The sequence below is a fragment of the Thalassophryne amazonica genome, chromosome 16, assembly GCF_902500255.1.
Source record: "Thalassophryne amazonica chromosome 16, fThaAma1.1, whole genome shotgun sequence".
Classification (NCBI taxonomy): Eukaryota; Metazoa; Chordata; class Actinopteri; order Batrachoidiformes; family Batrachoididae; genus Thalassophryne; species Thalassophryne amazonica.
The window spans coordinates 71,470,291-71,485,212 of record NC_047118.1 but is presented as its reverse complement, the minus strand read 5'-3'; the positions used below and the strand labels follow the sequence as shown (position 1 = coordinate 71,485,212).

Sequence of the window (14,922 nt, the reverse complement as noted above, 5' to 3'; positions counted from 1 at the left end):
GTGCAGGTTTTCCTTGCAGCCACTGACTTCAGCAGGTGATTTCACTGATTAACATCCCTTTGAACAGGTGAGATGAGTTCATCAGTGAAATCACCTGCTGGAGTCAGTGGCTGCAAAGAAAACCTGCACCCTCTCGGCCCTTTTGGGAATAGTTTGGACACCACTGACCTACCTTATCAACTGTTTCAGGTGACAGACTGCTGTACATTCAGGAGTTTGTATGTGAGGTCCATCGCGAAAGCTGATCTTCTCAGGGCAATTCTGGAATCCACCTACTTATGTGTGCCAAGTTGAGTCCAAATCAAGTTGACCCAGTGACTGGCCAAAATTTATATTTTAATCCAAGATCAGCTTTCATCCACTTATAAAGTTTGGCAGAAATCTGCTGAAAGAACTGGGAACAGTAAGACAACAAAGAGACAGACATGGTCTTGACCCTAGTGATTGACCTTGACCTTAACCTTTACTTCTCCTGGGCAATTTAAGAACCCGTCTGTGTGCCATGTCTGGTGGAAATTATAGTGGGAAAAAAATTTTAACCTTCACCCCCAATGACTTTAGCAAAAGCAAACCCTTTAAGGGAAGTTCATCCACTTACCCAGTTTGGTGGAAAATAGCTCATTGACAGCGGAGACAATGCAGATGTGTTGTGACACAAACTGGTACTTGAACCCAAGTCTACATATTGGTAGTCTATCTCCTATCCCACTGAGCTACCTGCTGTGCACATAAGATGAGCTGGCCAACAAACAGAATCTCAAATTATAGTTTGATTCCAGTGTCACAAATTCTAAAACTGAATGAATGTGTGTTCCACAGGGCTTGCATTGCTGATGTCATCACTTTGTGGGAGGAACTAGACAAAAATGGTGAACAAGGGCTCCTAGTAGAGGCAGTGTCCAAGTTCAAGATCAACCCTCTGAAAGCCACACGGGTGTGTCACATCGATTACTTGGCAAAGCTGGTGAAGATACACCTGAGCAGGAGACTGTCTGACAGGTAATACAGCACACGGAACTTACAAAAAAAAAAAACCCAAAAAACAAACCCAGACACAAATTCATGTATTACAAAATTCTAGACCTGGATTAAGTGTTAACAACAAACAAAAATTCAAAATGTGATGCTTCCTTCCATCAGTGCTTTAATCTCATCAGCTCAGCTTTTGTAGACTGTATTCACCTTCAGTGAACATTCAGCAGGTTTAGGTCCAACTGCTTCAGACCTGTGGACTAGTTGGAGCAATTTTTATATGACTGAGTAAAGCTGTAATACTTATCTATAAAGCAAGATGTGTCTGTCTGTGTGTGTGTGTGTATGTGGCTTGCATATCTCTCTGACCGTTTGTTAGATCGACCTCAGCTTTCAGATGTGGCTTGCGGCACGATGATGTGCATCCTTTATTATGGGATTAATTATCAAAAACTTTATTTTGAAGTCATCATCATTATTGGCATTATTGGCATTATCATGGCACTTTCCTGTATATTCGTTTTGTGAACTGTTCTGTAATTTATGTCTGTAGCATGGCCCAAGCAGAGGGTCACCCCTTTGAGTCTGGTCTGCTTGAGGTTTCTTCCTCAGAGGGAGTTTTTCCTTACAACTGCTGCTCTGGGGGTTGTAAGGTTAGACCTTACTTGTGTGAAGCACCTTGAGGCAACTCTGTTGTGATTTGGCGCTATATAAATGAAAATAAATTGAAATAAATTAAATCGAAATCATACTCTCACGCACTCCACTTGCTTAGCTTATGGCAACCTAAAAGTGGACGCTCTCGTTTTGGCTGAACAACTATACAGTTTCTGTATATTCTGTGTTAGTACACACCTGCGGTCGATGTGCTTGATGAATTCCTGCAAAAAGTAGTTCCCAGACCTGCAATGCCAGTGCATTTTCATGGGTAACAAAAACATCAGGAGTATATCTGGCACAGGAACTTATGTATCTCATGTGTTTTTATGCCTAAATGATTGTAAGTCAATACTCACACTCATCCAGCAGCGTCTTCTCATGTCGTCAATTCAGCGCCATTTTGCAAAAAACAGGAAACTGGGTCAGGCGAAAGTAGTCCAACGAGCTTGATCTGTGGGCGAGCTATCCCACAATGCCAAAATAGCAGAGATGTCACTCCAACAAGAGTGGCACGCTGAGCAGGATGCATCATTATTGGAACATTCTCACGCGCCAGCTTCGACAATGATCGTCGACAAAGATGAGTCACACTCTTCCTTAAGCAGATGCCCATCTGTAACGCATTCATGGGGGAGAGATGGGGAAATAAATTAAAGAAATGAATAATACACAAACACTCATAGAGATATGCAAGCCACAGACACACAGACGCTTCTTGATTTATTATCACAAGGTGGAATGTTCTGACGCGGCAGCTTCGACAAAGATCGTCAACAAAGGTTGCACTTTTCTATAGGAATACATACTTACGGGCGCTGCACTAGTGTAGAAAACACACAGCACTGATTCAAGCTTGTCTACACCAGACAACTTTGTTTACATCTCATGTAAACTCTTGCAGAATGCCACTTGACTCATGGATGAACAAGTGACGATGTGGATTAATACAAACCCAAATCAGAGAAAGATTGGATGAGAAGATGGGATGGTGTGGAAAATGTAAAAAAAACAAACAAACACAAAAAAAGCACACGTTCTCTTTTGGGGACAGGTCAGGATTGCAGGCAGGTCAATCCAGTACCCGTACCTTCTTCCATAGCCACGCCTTTGTAATGTGTGCAGAATGTGGTTTTGCATTGTCTTGTTGAAAAATGCATGGACATCTCCGGAAAAGATGTCATCTTGCAGACAGCATATGTTGCTCTGAAATCTCAATACAAAATTTTCATTACAAAGTGTAAATTACCTTTACCTCAAGGGCACTGACATAACCCCATAACATGACAGACCCTGACTTTTGGACTTTTGTATTTGGTCAGGAGCAAACGTGTCAGTTTCTTCCAAAACATTTTTGGAATCCTGATTCGTTTGACCACAGTACAGGTTTAATCCAGATGCTTTCAAGCCCAGAGCCTATTTATGGACAAGGTTAACACAATGTTTCTTTTTTGCACAGTAAAGTTTTACGTGGCACTTGTGAACTTAACTCCATATTGTACTGCTTGACAGAAGTTTCCCAAAGTAATCCTTTGCTCATGTGGTTATATCAGCTATTGATGAATGACTGTTCTTCATCCAGGGCCATTGGAGGATGCTCTTACCTTTTGCGCACTGAAATTTCTCCATATTCTGTGAAACATTTAGTGTTTTATACATTGTAGAGGGATAAATACATAAACCCTTGTTGTTCAACATTTCAAAAAATTTGTCACTCATTTGTTGACAAACTGGAGATTTTCTTACCATTGTTTCTCTTCAAAGACACAATGTCTTTCATGGTCACTACATTTGTATATTACATGTGCATTACCTATTTAAAATAACATTTTTTTCTCATTATTAGCCCTAAATTGCCCTGTCCCAATGATTTTTGGAATATTTTGCAATATTAACAAATGAAATGAGGTTTACCACACAAAACATGAAATATCTTGGTCTCATACTGTCTGAAATGAAATAGAAGTCAAAGTAAATGCAAAAATCACTGCGGGTTTATTTTTATGATTGCATTTTCCATATCGTCCATAAACTTATTCTGATTTCGGGTTGCATTAGGTACACAAACACTTGCCAAAATTTACTCCATGAACTCGTGAGCCATAAGGCTTTTGGTCTGTTTTGGAATCACAAGTATAGAAGTAAATCTGTGCCATCAAGAGTTTGAATTTGAATTTTTAAGGTTGAATGTTTTTAGCATCAAAATCGAAGTTTGAAGTTGAATTTGTTTAGCATCAAAATATTCAGCCTCAAAACTTCAAATCCCCTCCCCCCCAAAATCAACCCCAAAAAAATTAAACCTAAAAAAAAAAAATTAAACCTAAAAAAAAAAAAAATTTAACTTCAAAAAAATTCAACCTCAAAAATATCAACCTAAAACAATTCAACCTAAAAAATAATTCAACCTCAAAAAACAGAAAAGCAGGGAGAAGCAATCGATCTCTGTCTCAGTCATCCAGTGTCACAGATTTACTTCCATAAACATTGGATGACTGAGACAGGGATCGATTGCTTCTCCCTGCTTTGCTCGTTTTTAAGGTAGAATTTTTTGAGGTTGAATTTTTTTTTTTTTTTTTTTTTTTTGGTTGAATTTTTTTGGGGGTTGATTTTTTGGTGGTGGTGGTGGTGGTGGGGGGGGGAGGGGCAGTTGAAGTTTTTGAGGCTGAATATTTTGATGCTAAACAAATTCAACTTTAAACTCTGTTGGCACAGATTTACTTCCATACACACGCATCAAACATAAGAGTGTAAGTGTTTCACTTGGATTGCCTGTTCAAGCTGACTTTGTTGTTGTGTTTTATTTTATATAATGTGTATTCTTTGCACATTTAAGTTCCTCTTCTTCCTTGTGTAAAGCTTTTTGTAACTCCACTTTTATTACGTGTGCTATAAATAAAAAGTCCTTCCTTGTTGTGTTTTCTCCTTGTTGCAGCCAATCACATTCTGTCCTGTCAGAGGGATTGCCAGCTGTCACAGAACTTCACAAGCTTGAATTTGAGTGAGTACCATCGGTACCACAAGTTTATTTTAGGCTCAGGTGAAGTCAGTGTGAAAGAAGCTGCAATTCATAACCAGCTTAAGATTTATTTTATCCAAAGTGAACAACAGCATGAAATTTCATCCAGTCACATAAGAAGTGTATTTGTTGTATTTACACACATTTGACCTATGACCTCTGTGTGCTGTCAGGATTGTGCTGCAGATTGTTTCCCACATTACATCAAAATCATTTCTGACGTCCAACCTGACTGTCTGCAACAGCCTCACAAATAGACAAGTCAATGAAAAGAAAAAAAAAAAAAGCCAATCCAGATCCGGATCACCTCCAAAATTCTGTGGAGTCTTCCATGCCCTAATATCTATTTGTGGTGCAGTTTGGTGAGAATCCGTGAAGAAGTTTTGACGTAATCCTTCAAAGCCTATATAAAGTGAAACTTGATCCAGAATCCACATCCGGTGTTGCAGACTGAATAGTCCGCCTCTAAAAATCAGTCCGCCTTTTGCATCTGCACGTGTCAAGATTATGATGGTGTGTTTTGCTGCAGACTTGGTCCAGAAAAAGGTCCTCTGGCTCTTCTGACGCTGTGGGAGCTGCTTCCAGGTCTCCATAATCTACAGCACCTCGAGTCAGTGTGCTCACTACTTTCTCCATGAATCTCTGTGTTTTTGTTTTTTTTTTGGTTTCGCTCTCTTATAGTTGCTCTTTCATTCCCATCTTCAGTCTAGAAAACAATAAGGTTGGAGACAAAGGAGTGGAAGAACTGGCTGAGTCTTTCATGTTGCTGAGATCTCTGGAGATCCTGAAGTGAGTTCTGCACATAACCCTTTATGCTGATGATATCATTGTTTATTGTTTTAATCCCTCATGAATTTGGTACTTCAGTTTCATAGTTGTCAGCAGATGATGCACAATTTGAAACTAATCTTTAAGCCTGAAAGCATGATGTTTGTTACAAATTCAAATAACAGGTTGTTGGAAGTTGACATTGTGGCTATACCTTAATAAAAAATTTTAATAATCAATTAATTGATGAAAGTAATGGAAATAAAGATTATTTGCTCCCTGAGACTCAACCTGATGTGAGTGGTGAGTTGACCAAATTCAAACTAAGCTGTGTGTTCTGTGCAGTTTGTCTCAGAACTGTATTGGAGACAAAGGTGTGAAGACGCTGACGAGTGCACTGACAACTGCATCCAGGCTGCACTGTCTCAGGTACTGAACTCAGACATGCATGTGGAACACCACAGACCCGTGAGACACCAACCACAAACCTAGATGACCTCACCACAGACCCACATGACCTCATCATGGACCCGTGATTCACCAATCACAAACCCACATGACCTCACCACAGACCCACATGACCTCTCCCCAGACCTACATGACCTCACGGTGTTGCATTTTTGTTCTAGTTTGTGCAGTAACGTGATCAGTGATGATGGAGCCTTGAGTTTAGCAGCTGTGCTCCCTTGCATGACATCGCTCACAGACCTGGAGTAAGATTACATCTCTCTCTTTTTCGAACCTCTTTATGAATAGGTTTCTTTGTTTTCAAGTAACAAACTAGAGCAGCACTCCTAAGAGCTCCTACCTCCACCAATCACATCTATAGTCACATCCTATTGGAACATTTTGAAGCTCTTTTAGGGCCCCTTCACACATAGTGCAAATTTGGTGGAACTGCACATGAAGTGCACATGAAGCAGAAATCATATGCAAAACGTGTAAAATCGTAGCTGCCTCAACACCTCGTACACCTGTTGCTACAACTATTTGTGCACACCAGCGGCTGAAAGACAGAGTGTGCCCTGTGAGAACCCATTGAACCCTCTTGCGGCAGGTGTTGGCCAAATTCCAGCTGACACACACGAACATCTAACGCTGCTCGCATGGCACTTAGAAAATGTGTGGCCATTCGCGCTGTTAGGACAACAACAATCAGCAGACGATCACTGTCGAGTTGGATGTGAAATATGTGTAAGTGCCCCCACGACTGTGGAGTTGCACAAAGCCACACATACGTGGCGCATGTGTCTCGCACGTGTGTGCATGTGTCGTGCCCCCCACCCCATACTTGCTTAAAATGCTTAAATGTATGTACAGATCTGATCACATGGGGGCCGGACAGCGAGGTCTGATCACACACAGCACGGGGAGGGGCCTGTCAGCTGATCACAGCACACTGACAGCTGGATGATGGCTCAGTGCACACATTAAAAACACAGAAACCACCACCAGGACAGTTATATAAATAATTATGACAATACCTACATATGCGATTACATAACAAATAATGAAAATGAATGATCACATAATACAGAGTGACACGTTGGTCCGGGTGCTGAACGGATGGCGGGGAGGGGCGTGTCTGCTCACAGCCACGGCTGTAAAGATCTCTGCTCTTGGATGTCCCAGCTGGAGAACACGTTCTGTGTTTGGAACTTACTTTTTTCGCATTGATTACAGGCCAGCAATGGTAGTGGTAAAGTTTCTGTCTGGTAGTCAGAGCTTACGGGTTCGAATCCTGTGAGTGACTTTTTTTTGTTTGTTTATTAACCAAGGTTATTTAACCGTGGGGTTCTGTATTGCGTCCCCTTTTATGTATTATTTATATCAACCCAGTGATATTCACTAATTATACAGCTGTTTTTTATTTTATTGTTCTCCACATCAGCGATGTAATGTGGTGCAGCTGCTCACACTGTGTTCGTGCTCGAAGACACCGTTGCGTGCATGAACCATCGCACCGGGATCGTGCACGTCTGCCTGTCGGCGCGATTTTTCGTGGTTTGCTCATACGAGCTGTTTTGCTGTGAGTCGCTCTGAGTTGTACTTATTCGTACTATGTGTGAAGGGGCCCGAAAGAAAGTTTACAGCTGATCTCATTGAAATTTAGTGTAATGGTCAATGTAAAAAAAATTAATAAAGAGCAAGTACCAGTAAGTAATAGTAAGTGATCTTGATCATCTGCATTCTTTGTTTTTGTTTTTATTTATTAATTTTTAATAAAAAAAAATTTAAATTATTATTATTTTTTTTTTACTTTTACATATTAAGATGAGGGATTAAGTCTCACATAAGCATCTTCTCTTGTTTGCTGTTCTTGCTGTCACTGTGATGACTGATGCTGTCAGCTCTTTAATGTTTATTATTTCTTTTTTGATAGTGTGACATTTAATAGACTAACAGATGTTGGAGCTCAGCATTTGGGAGCCAGTTTGAAAAACTGTCCACAGATGAAAAGTTTGAGGTGAGAAAACACCACTTGTGTGATCATTAATAGATCTCTTTTCTTTTCTAGATGTTTTACAGCTCTGTAAGCTTCATCTCTTCTTCTCTCCTAATTACTGTGCTCTTCTGATTTCATCTGACATCATCGTCCACATCTCTCTTAATCTGTATTCAAATCATTGCAACTTCACTCATCCCAATTTTGTATTTCTGTCCTTAATCTCTGTTATAGGGTTCTGATTTTATCTCACTTCCTAAAAATGTATCTCAGCATAACATTGCATCTCATTTTTCATTTTGCCTCATATTGTTTCATCTAATCTCAGTCTAACTCAGTGACGTGCGGTGAGGTTGATGGCTGGTGAGGCACTGATTTCATCACAATCAGATTTACAAACATATAAACCCCACAGAGTAGCTTATTCACCGTTAGACTGGCAGCAGTTAACGGGTTATGTTTAAAATCTCATATCAGCATTTTTTACACAGACAAACTGTAGCACACAAAAAACACAATTAATTAAAAAAAAACATTATTATGGTCTTACCTTTATTTATAAATGAAGTCCATGTGCCGCTCCTTCTGAACAAAAGCATCGATGACTTGTTTGTAGAAGTCTTCCTTATCTTCCTTCAGTTTTTAAAGTCTCTCTTAGAGGAGATCACTGCCAGGGAAGAAAGTCGTCCTTCATCAGTCCTGTTCCAGCTGTATGTTTGGACCCTGAGTGGTCGACTGCTCATGAAGATACTTCTTTGTAAATTCTTTAGGCCACAATATCCCATCTGAGTCCAGACATTATCACAAATTGAGAAAAGGAGGTAGGAAAAGGCAGTTTCTTACTGGACGTCCACACAGCCAGACTAATGCTGGACAGCAGTAAACCAGAATATAGAACAATGCAGTAGACCAATCTAGAAGAAACAAATGGATGAATCAGGGTCTCTGCATCAGCTATAGACAGGATGGGATGAATCTTTGCTATGTTTCGAAGGTGGAAGAAACCAGTCCTTATAATATCTATGATGACCATGCTGTCAAAGGACAGCATGGGATCAAAAATTACCCCAAGGCATCTCACTTTGTTAGTGTGATGTATGACACACGAGCCTAGGTTAAGTCTTAGCTGGTCAAACTGATGTTGATGTCTCACTAGACCAAGGACTATCATTTTGGTTTTGTCCGAGTTTAAAAGTAAGAAATTGATGGACATCCAGCTTTTTGCTGACACAAGGTAATCCTCTAAGGATATGTGTATGAGATTACCAGCAGTTATCAGCGTGCACAACTGAGTGTCATCATCACAGCAATGAAAAGTAATCCCATAATGCTGCAGTATGTGCCCAAGGCATGCTATATAAAGGGAGAAAAGCAGGGGGTCTAAGACAGACCCCTGTGGAACCCTCTATTTCATGTCAACAAGGTTTGAGTTAACGTTATTGTACAGGAGACAGTGAGAGCGACTGGTCAGGTATGATGTAAACCATGCAAGGACATTCTCAGTAATCCCAAAATTATTCTCTAGCCTATCAAGTGGAATATGATGATCCATGGTATCAAACGGAGCACTAAGATCAAAAAGCAACAGAACCGTCACATAGGGGTGAATGTGAGGCATCATTTGTAAAGCGCTTTGAGCGTCTGATGCAGATGGAAAAGCGCTATATAAATGCAGTCCATTTACCATTTAACCGTAGTGGTCTCCGAATCCATAGCAAGCAGGAGATCATTTAGCACTTTAGTGAGAGCCGTCTCTGTGGAATGATATTTTCTAAAAGCAGACTAAAGTGACTCAATGAGATTATTCTCAGTAAGGTGGTCCACAAGCTGCTGCGGAACCACTTTTTTCAAGGATTGTAGAACAGAATGATAGGTTTGATATCGTCCTATAATTTTTCAGTAGACTAGGTTCAACGTTAGGTTTCTTAAGTAATGGTTTAATCGCTGCAGATTTGAGACATTTAGGAACAGATCTCAAGGTTAGTGACAGATTAATGATTTCCAACACAGTAGGCCTAAGGGTGGGCCACATTTCCTTAAACAGTTTTGTTGGTATCGGATCTAAAAGACAGGTTCTGCTTTTAGCAAAGGTTCATCAGCACACCCAGAGGAATAATATCTAATTCAGTAAATCTAGGTGATATATAAGTGATGGCACCCACATCAATAACACGGTGTATTGGCCGGACTAAGGCATGCTGGGATATATTTACCCTAATGTCATCTATTTTCTTATTTAACTAACCTAAGAAATCTTGGGCTGTAAATGGAGAGCGGCGAGTGGCGTCCTTGAATAAGTGTTGCTGCCGTGCCGAACAGGAACTTTGAATTATGCTTGTTTTTGTTAATCACATCAGAGTAATAGGCCCGTTTTGTATCCAACAATGCATGCTTATAGTCTGAAATAGCATCACGCCACGCGAGGTGGTGGAATACTTCTAGTTTTGAACTACGCCACTTTCAGTCTAGAACTCTAGACTTATGCTTGAGGCCATGTAAGAAATCATTGAGCAAAGGCGAGTGTGTTCTGTGGGGTATGGTTTTAATGTGGGTGGAGCAATCATGTCCAGTGTGGTCATGAGTGCTGAGTTTAAGATGTTCACAAGACTGTCTATTTCTAAATTATTTTTGCATTTATTGTGGTTTCACTTTGTGAACACTTTTGTGGTTTCACTTTTTGAGCATTTCTGTGGTTTCACCTTGTGAGCACTTTTGTGGTTTCACTTTTTGAGCATTTCTGTGATTTCACTTTGTGAGCACTTTTCCGGTTTCACTTTTTGTGCACTTTTCCTCTCACATCACCATGGCTTTCATACATCATATGTCATCTCATGTTACCCACTTTGACATTTTATCTCATTTTAAATTTCTGTCCATCCTACTTAATTTTGTAATGTGCCCCCCCCCCCCCCCCCCCCCCCACACACACACACACTCCCAAGTCTCTGTCTGACATTGTGTCCTCTCATTCTCCTTTACCTTCACACATAATTTCTTTCTTTGTTGCAGTATCTCATTTGTTTTTCCATCTCATCTAATCTCACCTCAGGATGTGGAACCAGTGTATTCCATATGGAGTATATGAGCGGCTTCAACAGCAGGATCATCGAATCCTCTGACACGCTGATCCCTGGAGCGTCACAGCGGGTTGTGCATGTTTACACTACATAGAGCGCTTCGCTAAAATATTCGTAGCTCCTCTGTATTTTTTGAGGGTTGTGAACAAAATGCACCAAACCTCAGCAGAGCATTGCTTTGCTGCTTTACTTTGAAGCAGATTTGAAGTCCAACTATGAAAGAGATAAATCCTCCCCTTACCAAAAAATAGTACTGATAAGTATATAAAAAGTAAACTAGAAGTATACTTGAAACATACTTGCATATACTACTTTTTGGTAAGGGTCAGCATCACGTCCGCAGGTATTTGCACTCAGACTTTTGTTTGCTTTTTTTACTGTACAGGTTGTGATGACGTTTTGTGAAGTTTTTTTGCAGTCTGAACTCATCTGAAACATGTTCTGTAGTTATTTTTTTCTGTTGCTGTAAATAATATTCTGCGGAGCAACCATCTTTTTTTTGTCAGTTTCAAAGAAATCAAAATAGTCTTTTTCAACACTTGTTTTGTCACTAGTTCGTTGAATTCATCAGGTTTTATTCCACCATTAACATCATTTCACTTCCCTCAGGTTTCTGTTCTGCTTTTTGTTGTGAACGTTTGTATTTGTTGACACCTCTGCATAGTTATTACAGCGTACTTCATATTTTAGCACTTTTTCATTTTCATTCACGCAAACAGAGTTTGCATGATTTTGATATATTTGGAAAAGAGGATGTTTCGGTTTGACAGACAACATTCATTACCAAGCTTCATTACCACCACAATAATTTTCATCCAAGTTGCTCATTTATTTGCAGAGGAGGTCAAAGGGCAAACAATTTCTCTGTTACCTCAATTTTTATTTTATCTCATTCCTCATTAGAAGCACTATTTTTCTTATGACATCACAAAGCTGTGATGGGGATCAAAGTTAGTGTGACTGCCCACTGTTGGATGGTGGTAGTCAGTGTTTGGGCATTGTTGCTGTGGTGTAAGTACGTACTTTGCAAGTCAACCTTCTAGTGATGCTGCGGTGTGATGTCAGACTTTATCCACCTGGCCTCCTACACCACAGATATGCAACAGTTGAGTTTTATTTTAAGTTCTCGCAGCTATGTGACCGTTTTTAGAAAAAGAGGATATGAAAATGACACCTACAGAAAAAACTGGTCTTTATGGTAAATCAACTTGAGTCACATTGATGAACCTCAGATTTGTGATCCTATACGTAGTGGAAAGTGAATTTCATTTGGCTTGTGTTTACGTGAAACACGTAAACACAATGCCAAATAAAAGGATCTGATGCTGATGTGTTTCCATAGAAACCATAAGTATAGTTTGAGGAACAAAGTTCAGGAAGAGATTTTTTTTTTTTATGCCTTGTGACTTAGTCACAACCGAAGTCAGTAGTTGATTTTATTTATTGATAATCTGAATGAACTTGAATAATGTAAAATGAATAATGTTTTTTTTCATGAATACTCCACCTGTAAGTCAAGTGTGCTGAGCCAATCAGGAGCCAGGAAACACCAGACATAACGAATCAGCTGTGGTTGCAGCAGGTAGACATGGAAAACACGTATTGGAGCCGCCCAGCAGGAGCGGGGTCTGTGACTCCTGGTGGAGCACTCAGACAGCAGAAATGTATCCCATCCAGGGATACGGATTTTAAGACACGAGTTAGATCATTTTTTGGCCAGCAAAAACAAACAAAAAAACAACAACAAAGAAACTACTTTGCTTTCTATTTTAAAAACAGAACTTAATGAACAATGAAAATAAGGAACATTGCCTGCGGTCTTAAATGGAAAAATAAAATAAAACAAGATGTCCAATTTTTTTACATAACAGTTTGAACTAAAATACTTTGTTGTATTAAATTACAATGTGAAAAGTATCCATGACTCCATGTAAATGGGTAACGCAGGAAGGGCGTCCTGCATGTTGAATGTAGGTCCACTTCAGGTCTGCTGTGACGACCTCAAGTGAAAACAAGGGCTTCCTTACGAAGACTATCCATGAATAAAAAAGTAGCCTTTGTAAAAATCCTGTGGCTTAGGAACGAGTCTGCAAGAGTTAGAGAACTTGGCTGAGGATAGGGAAGTGTGGGTAGACTTTACCTGCATGCCAAACCATTGGGGGGGGGGGGTCTCTCCGTACAGATGAGAGCTTAACTATGATGTGTTATTCATTGAGTGAGTGAGTGACCCTAACCCAGCCAGCTTGTGTAGGTAATAACTCTAAAACAATAAATATCATCATCTTGTAATTTAGCATATCAATCGAACATGAAATAAGGAGAAACCGTGTTACATCTGGTGAGCTCTGATGCACCAGATCCATAAAAAAAAAAAAAAAAACACAACACTGGTTTGACATGTCTGTCATCTGGTGCATGCTTAATACATGCTGGACAGAAAAACAGGAACCAATGCAAATGAGCATATATGTAACTTGTCTGAAAATTGGATGCTACTAACACTGTCCATCTTTGGAACTAGTGATCGATGGCTGATGTTGCTTTTTAAGCGTGGGGTGGCCAATACATATTGCTGCAGCTTATCCCAGCCTATCCCAGCAGTCATAGGGTGTGAGGCGGGGTACACCCTGGACATGATGCCAATCTATCTCAGGGTCAGATTCTGCTGAAATTTGTAATTAAATGAATTACTTCATGTAGAATAATAATGTGTGGGGTGGCACTGTTGCCTCACAGCAAGAAGGTGGTGGGATCGCTTCCCACCTGGTCCTTTCTGTCTGGAGTTTGCATGATCTCCACGTTTGCATGGGTTCCCTCTGAGTGTGTCGGCTTCCTCCCACTACCAAAGACTTGCAGGTTAGCTGGATTTTAAAGTTTAAATTGACTGTAGGTGTCAATGAGTTTGTCCTTTTATACTGTTATGACAAAAAGGTCATTTGACAAATGTCAAAAAATGAAGCACTGTACATTTTCTCTAAATGAAAGTCTAAATTATTTATGTGCCTAGTCTCGTATTTTTTATTTGTGTGTGCATCTACACTTTGACTGCGTTTGCTGACTTTACCGCTTTGTAAATATTTTTCTACTTACTGTGCATGTTTATGTATAATTACTGTAAATATGTTGTGTTTTGATTCTATTCAGGTTTTAAAAATGTGTCCAAATGCTGCTGTCATAATCGGCATAAGAATGCCCTCTGGTGGTCAAAATGTGATATGACCTATAACATATGTTTCTTCTGCTACAAACAGAAAATGTGTCAGAATTGTCATTGTTTATTTCAAAATAAAAGCCGTGGCTTATTACAGTGTGTGCGTTGTGTCTGCACAAAAACATGAAAACCCTCCGACAATAACGTGACGACTCGTCAGCGTGATGAACTGAGAGGCGAGAACCGATCTCGACCAATATGGCGCGAGATCAGATTAATCAAAAACACAATTAGTTCAGCATTTCAACAGCAAATTTTACACCTGACTCAACAAATCACAGCCTCAGCATTTAGTCCATGAGGGGGGGGGGGGGGGGGGGGGGGGGAATCATGGGCAGGTAACGCCCACTCCCACAAATGTGACATTTACAACTGAAAAAGTGATTTATTCAATTATTTGTTTATCATACCGCTATTTATTTTTTTTTCCAATTAATCATTTTAGTCTGTACATCTGCAAAAATTCAAATTGCTCAATTACTCAAAATACTCAGTTACAGAATACAAATTCTATACACTTCAGAAAATTCTGCTTTATAAATAAAATCATTAAAACAATTAGTCAAATTTTGCATTCATAATTCCATAAAATTATTATCTCTATCTTATTTGTACATCCATTTGTTATTGCTGCCAATAATATTTAATGAAATCTAAATAACAAAAACACGCAATAAATTAAAAGTTGGACAAAACCTCAAATTTTATGGAGAAAAAAAAAAAAGCAGCTTTTTGTCTGTCTGACATACCGCAGTATTTTTGTTGCACTGTGCAA

General features: G+C 39.6%; 1 protein-coding gene across 3 annotated transcripts in view; it reads left to right on the top strand.

Moving 5' to 3' along the window:
- ciita (class II, major histocompatibility complex, transactivator) overlaps positions 1-14,814 on the top strand; it is an 81,704-nt gene extending 66,890 nt beyond the window's left edge. For all 3 annotated transcript variants that reach the window (XM_034189955.1, XM_034189954.1, XM_034189956.1), the window contains 8 exons: positions 820-999; positions 4,562-4,627; positions 5,175-5,255; positions 5,351-5,434; positions 5,759-5,842; positions 6,043-6,126; positions 7,797-7,880; positions 10,909-14,814. In XM_034189955.1, the coding sequence (XP_034045846.1) occupies positions 820-999; positions 4,562-4,627; positions 5,175-5,255; positions 5,351-5,434; positions 5,759-5,842; positions 6,043-6,126; positions 7,797-7,880; positions 10,909-10,978 (733 nt within the window). In that variant the 3' untranslated portion in view covers positions 10,979-14,814. The remainder of the gene's footprint in view (positions 1-819; positions 1,000-4,561; positions 4,628-5,174; positions 5,256-5,350; positions 5,435-5,758; positions 5,843-6,042; positions 6,127-7,796; positions 7,881-10,908) is intronic.
- Positions 14,815-14,922: the final 108 nt, after the last annotated feature.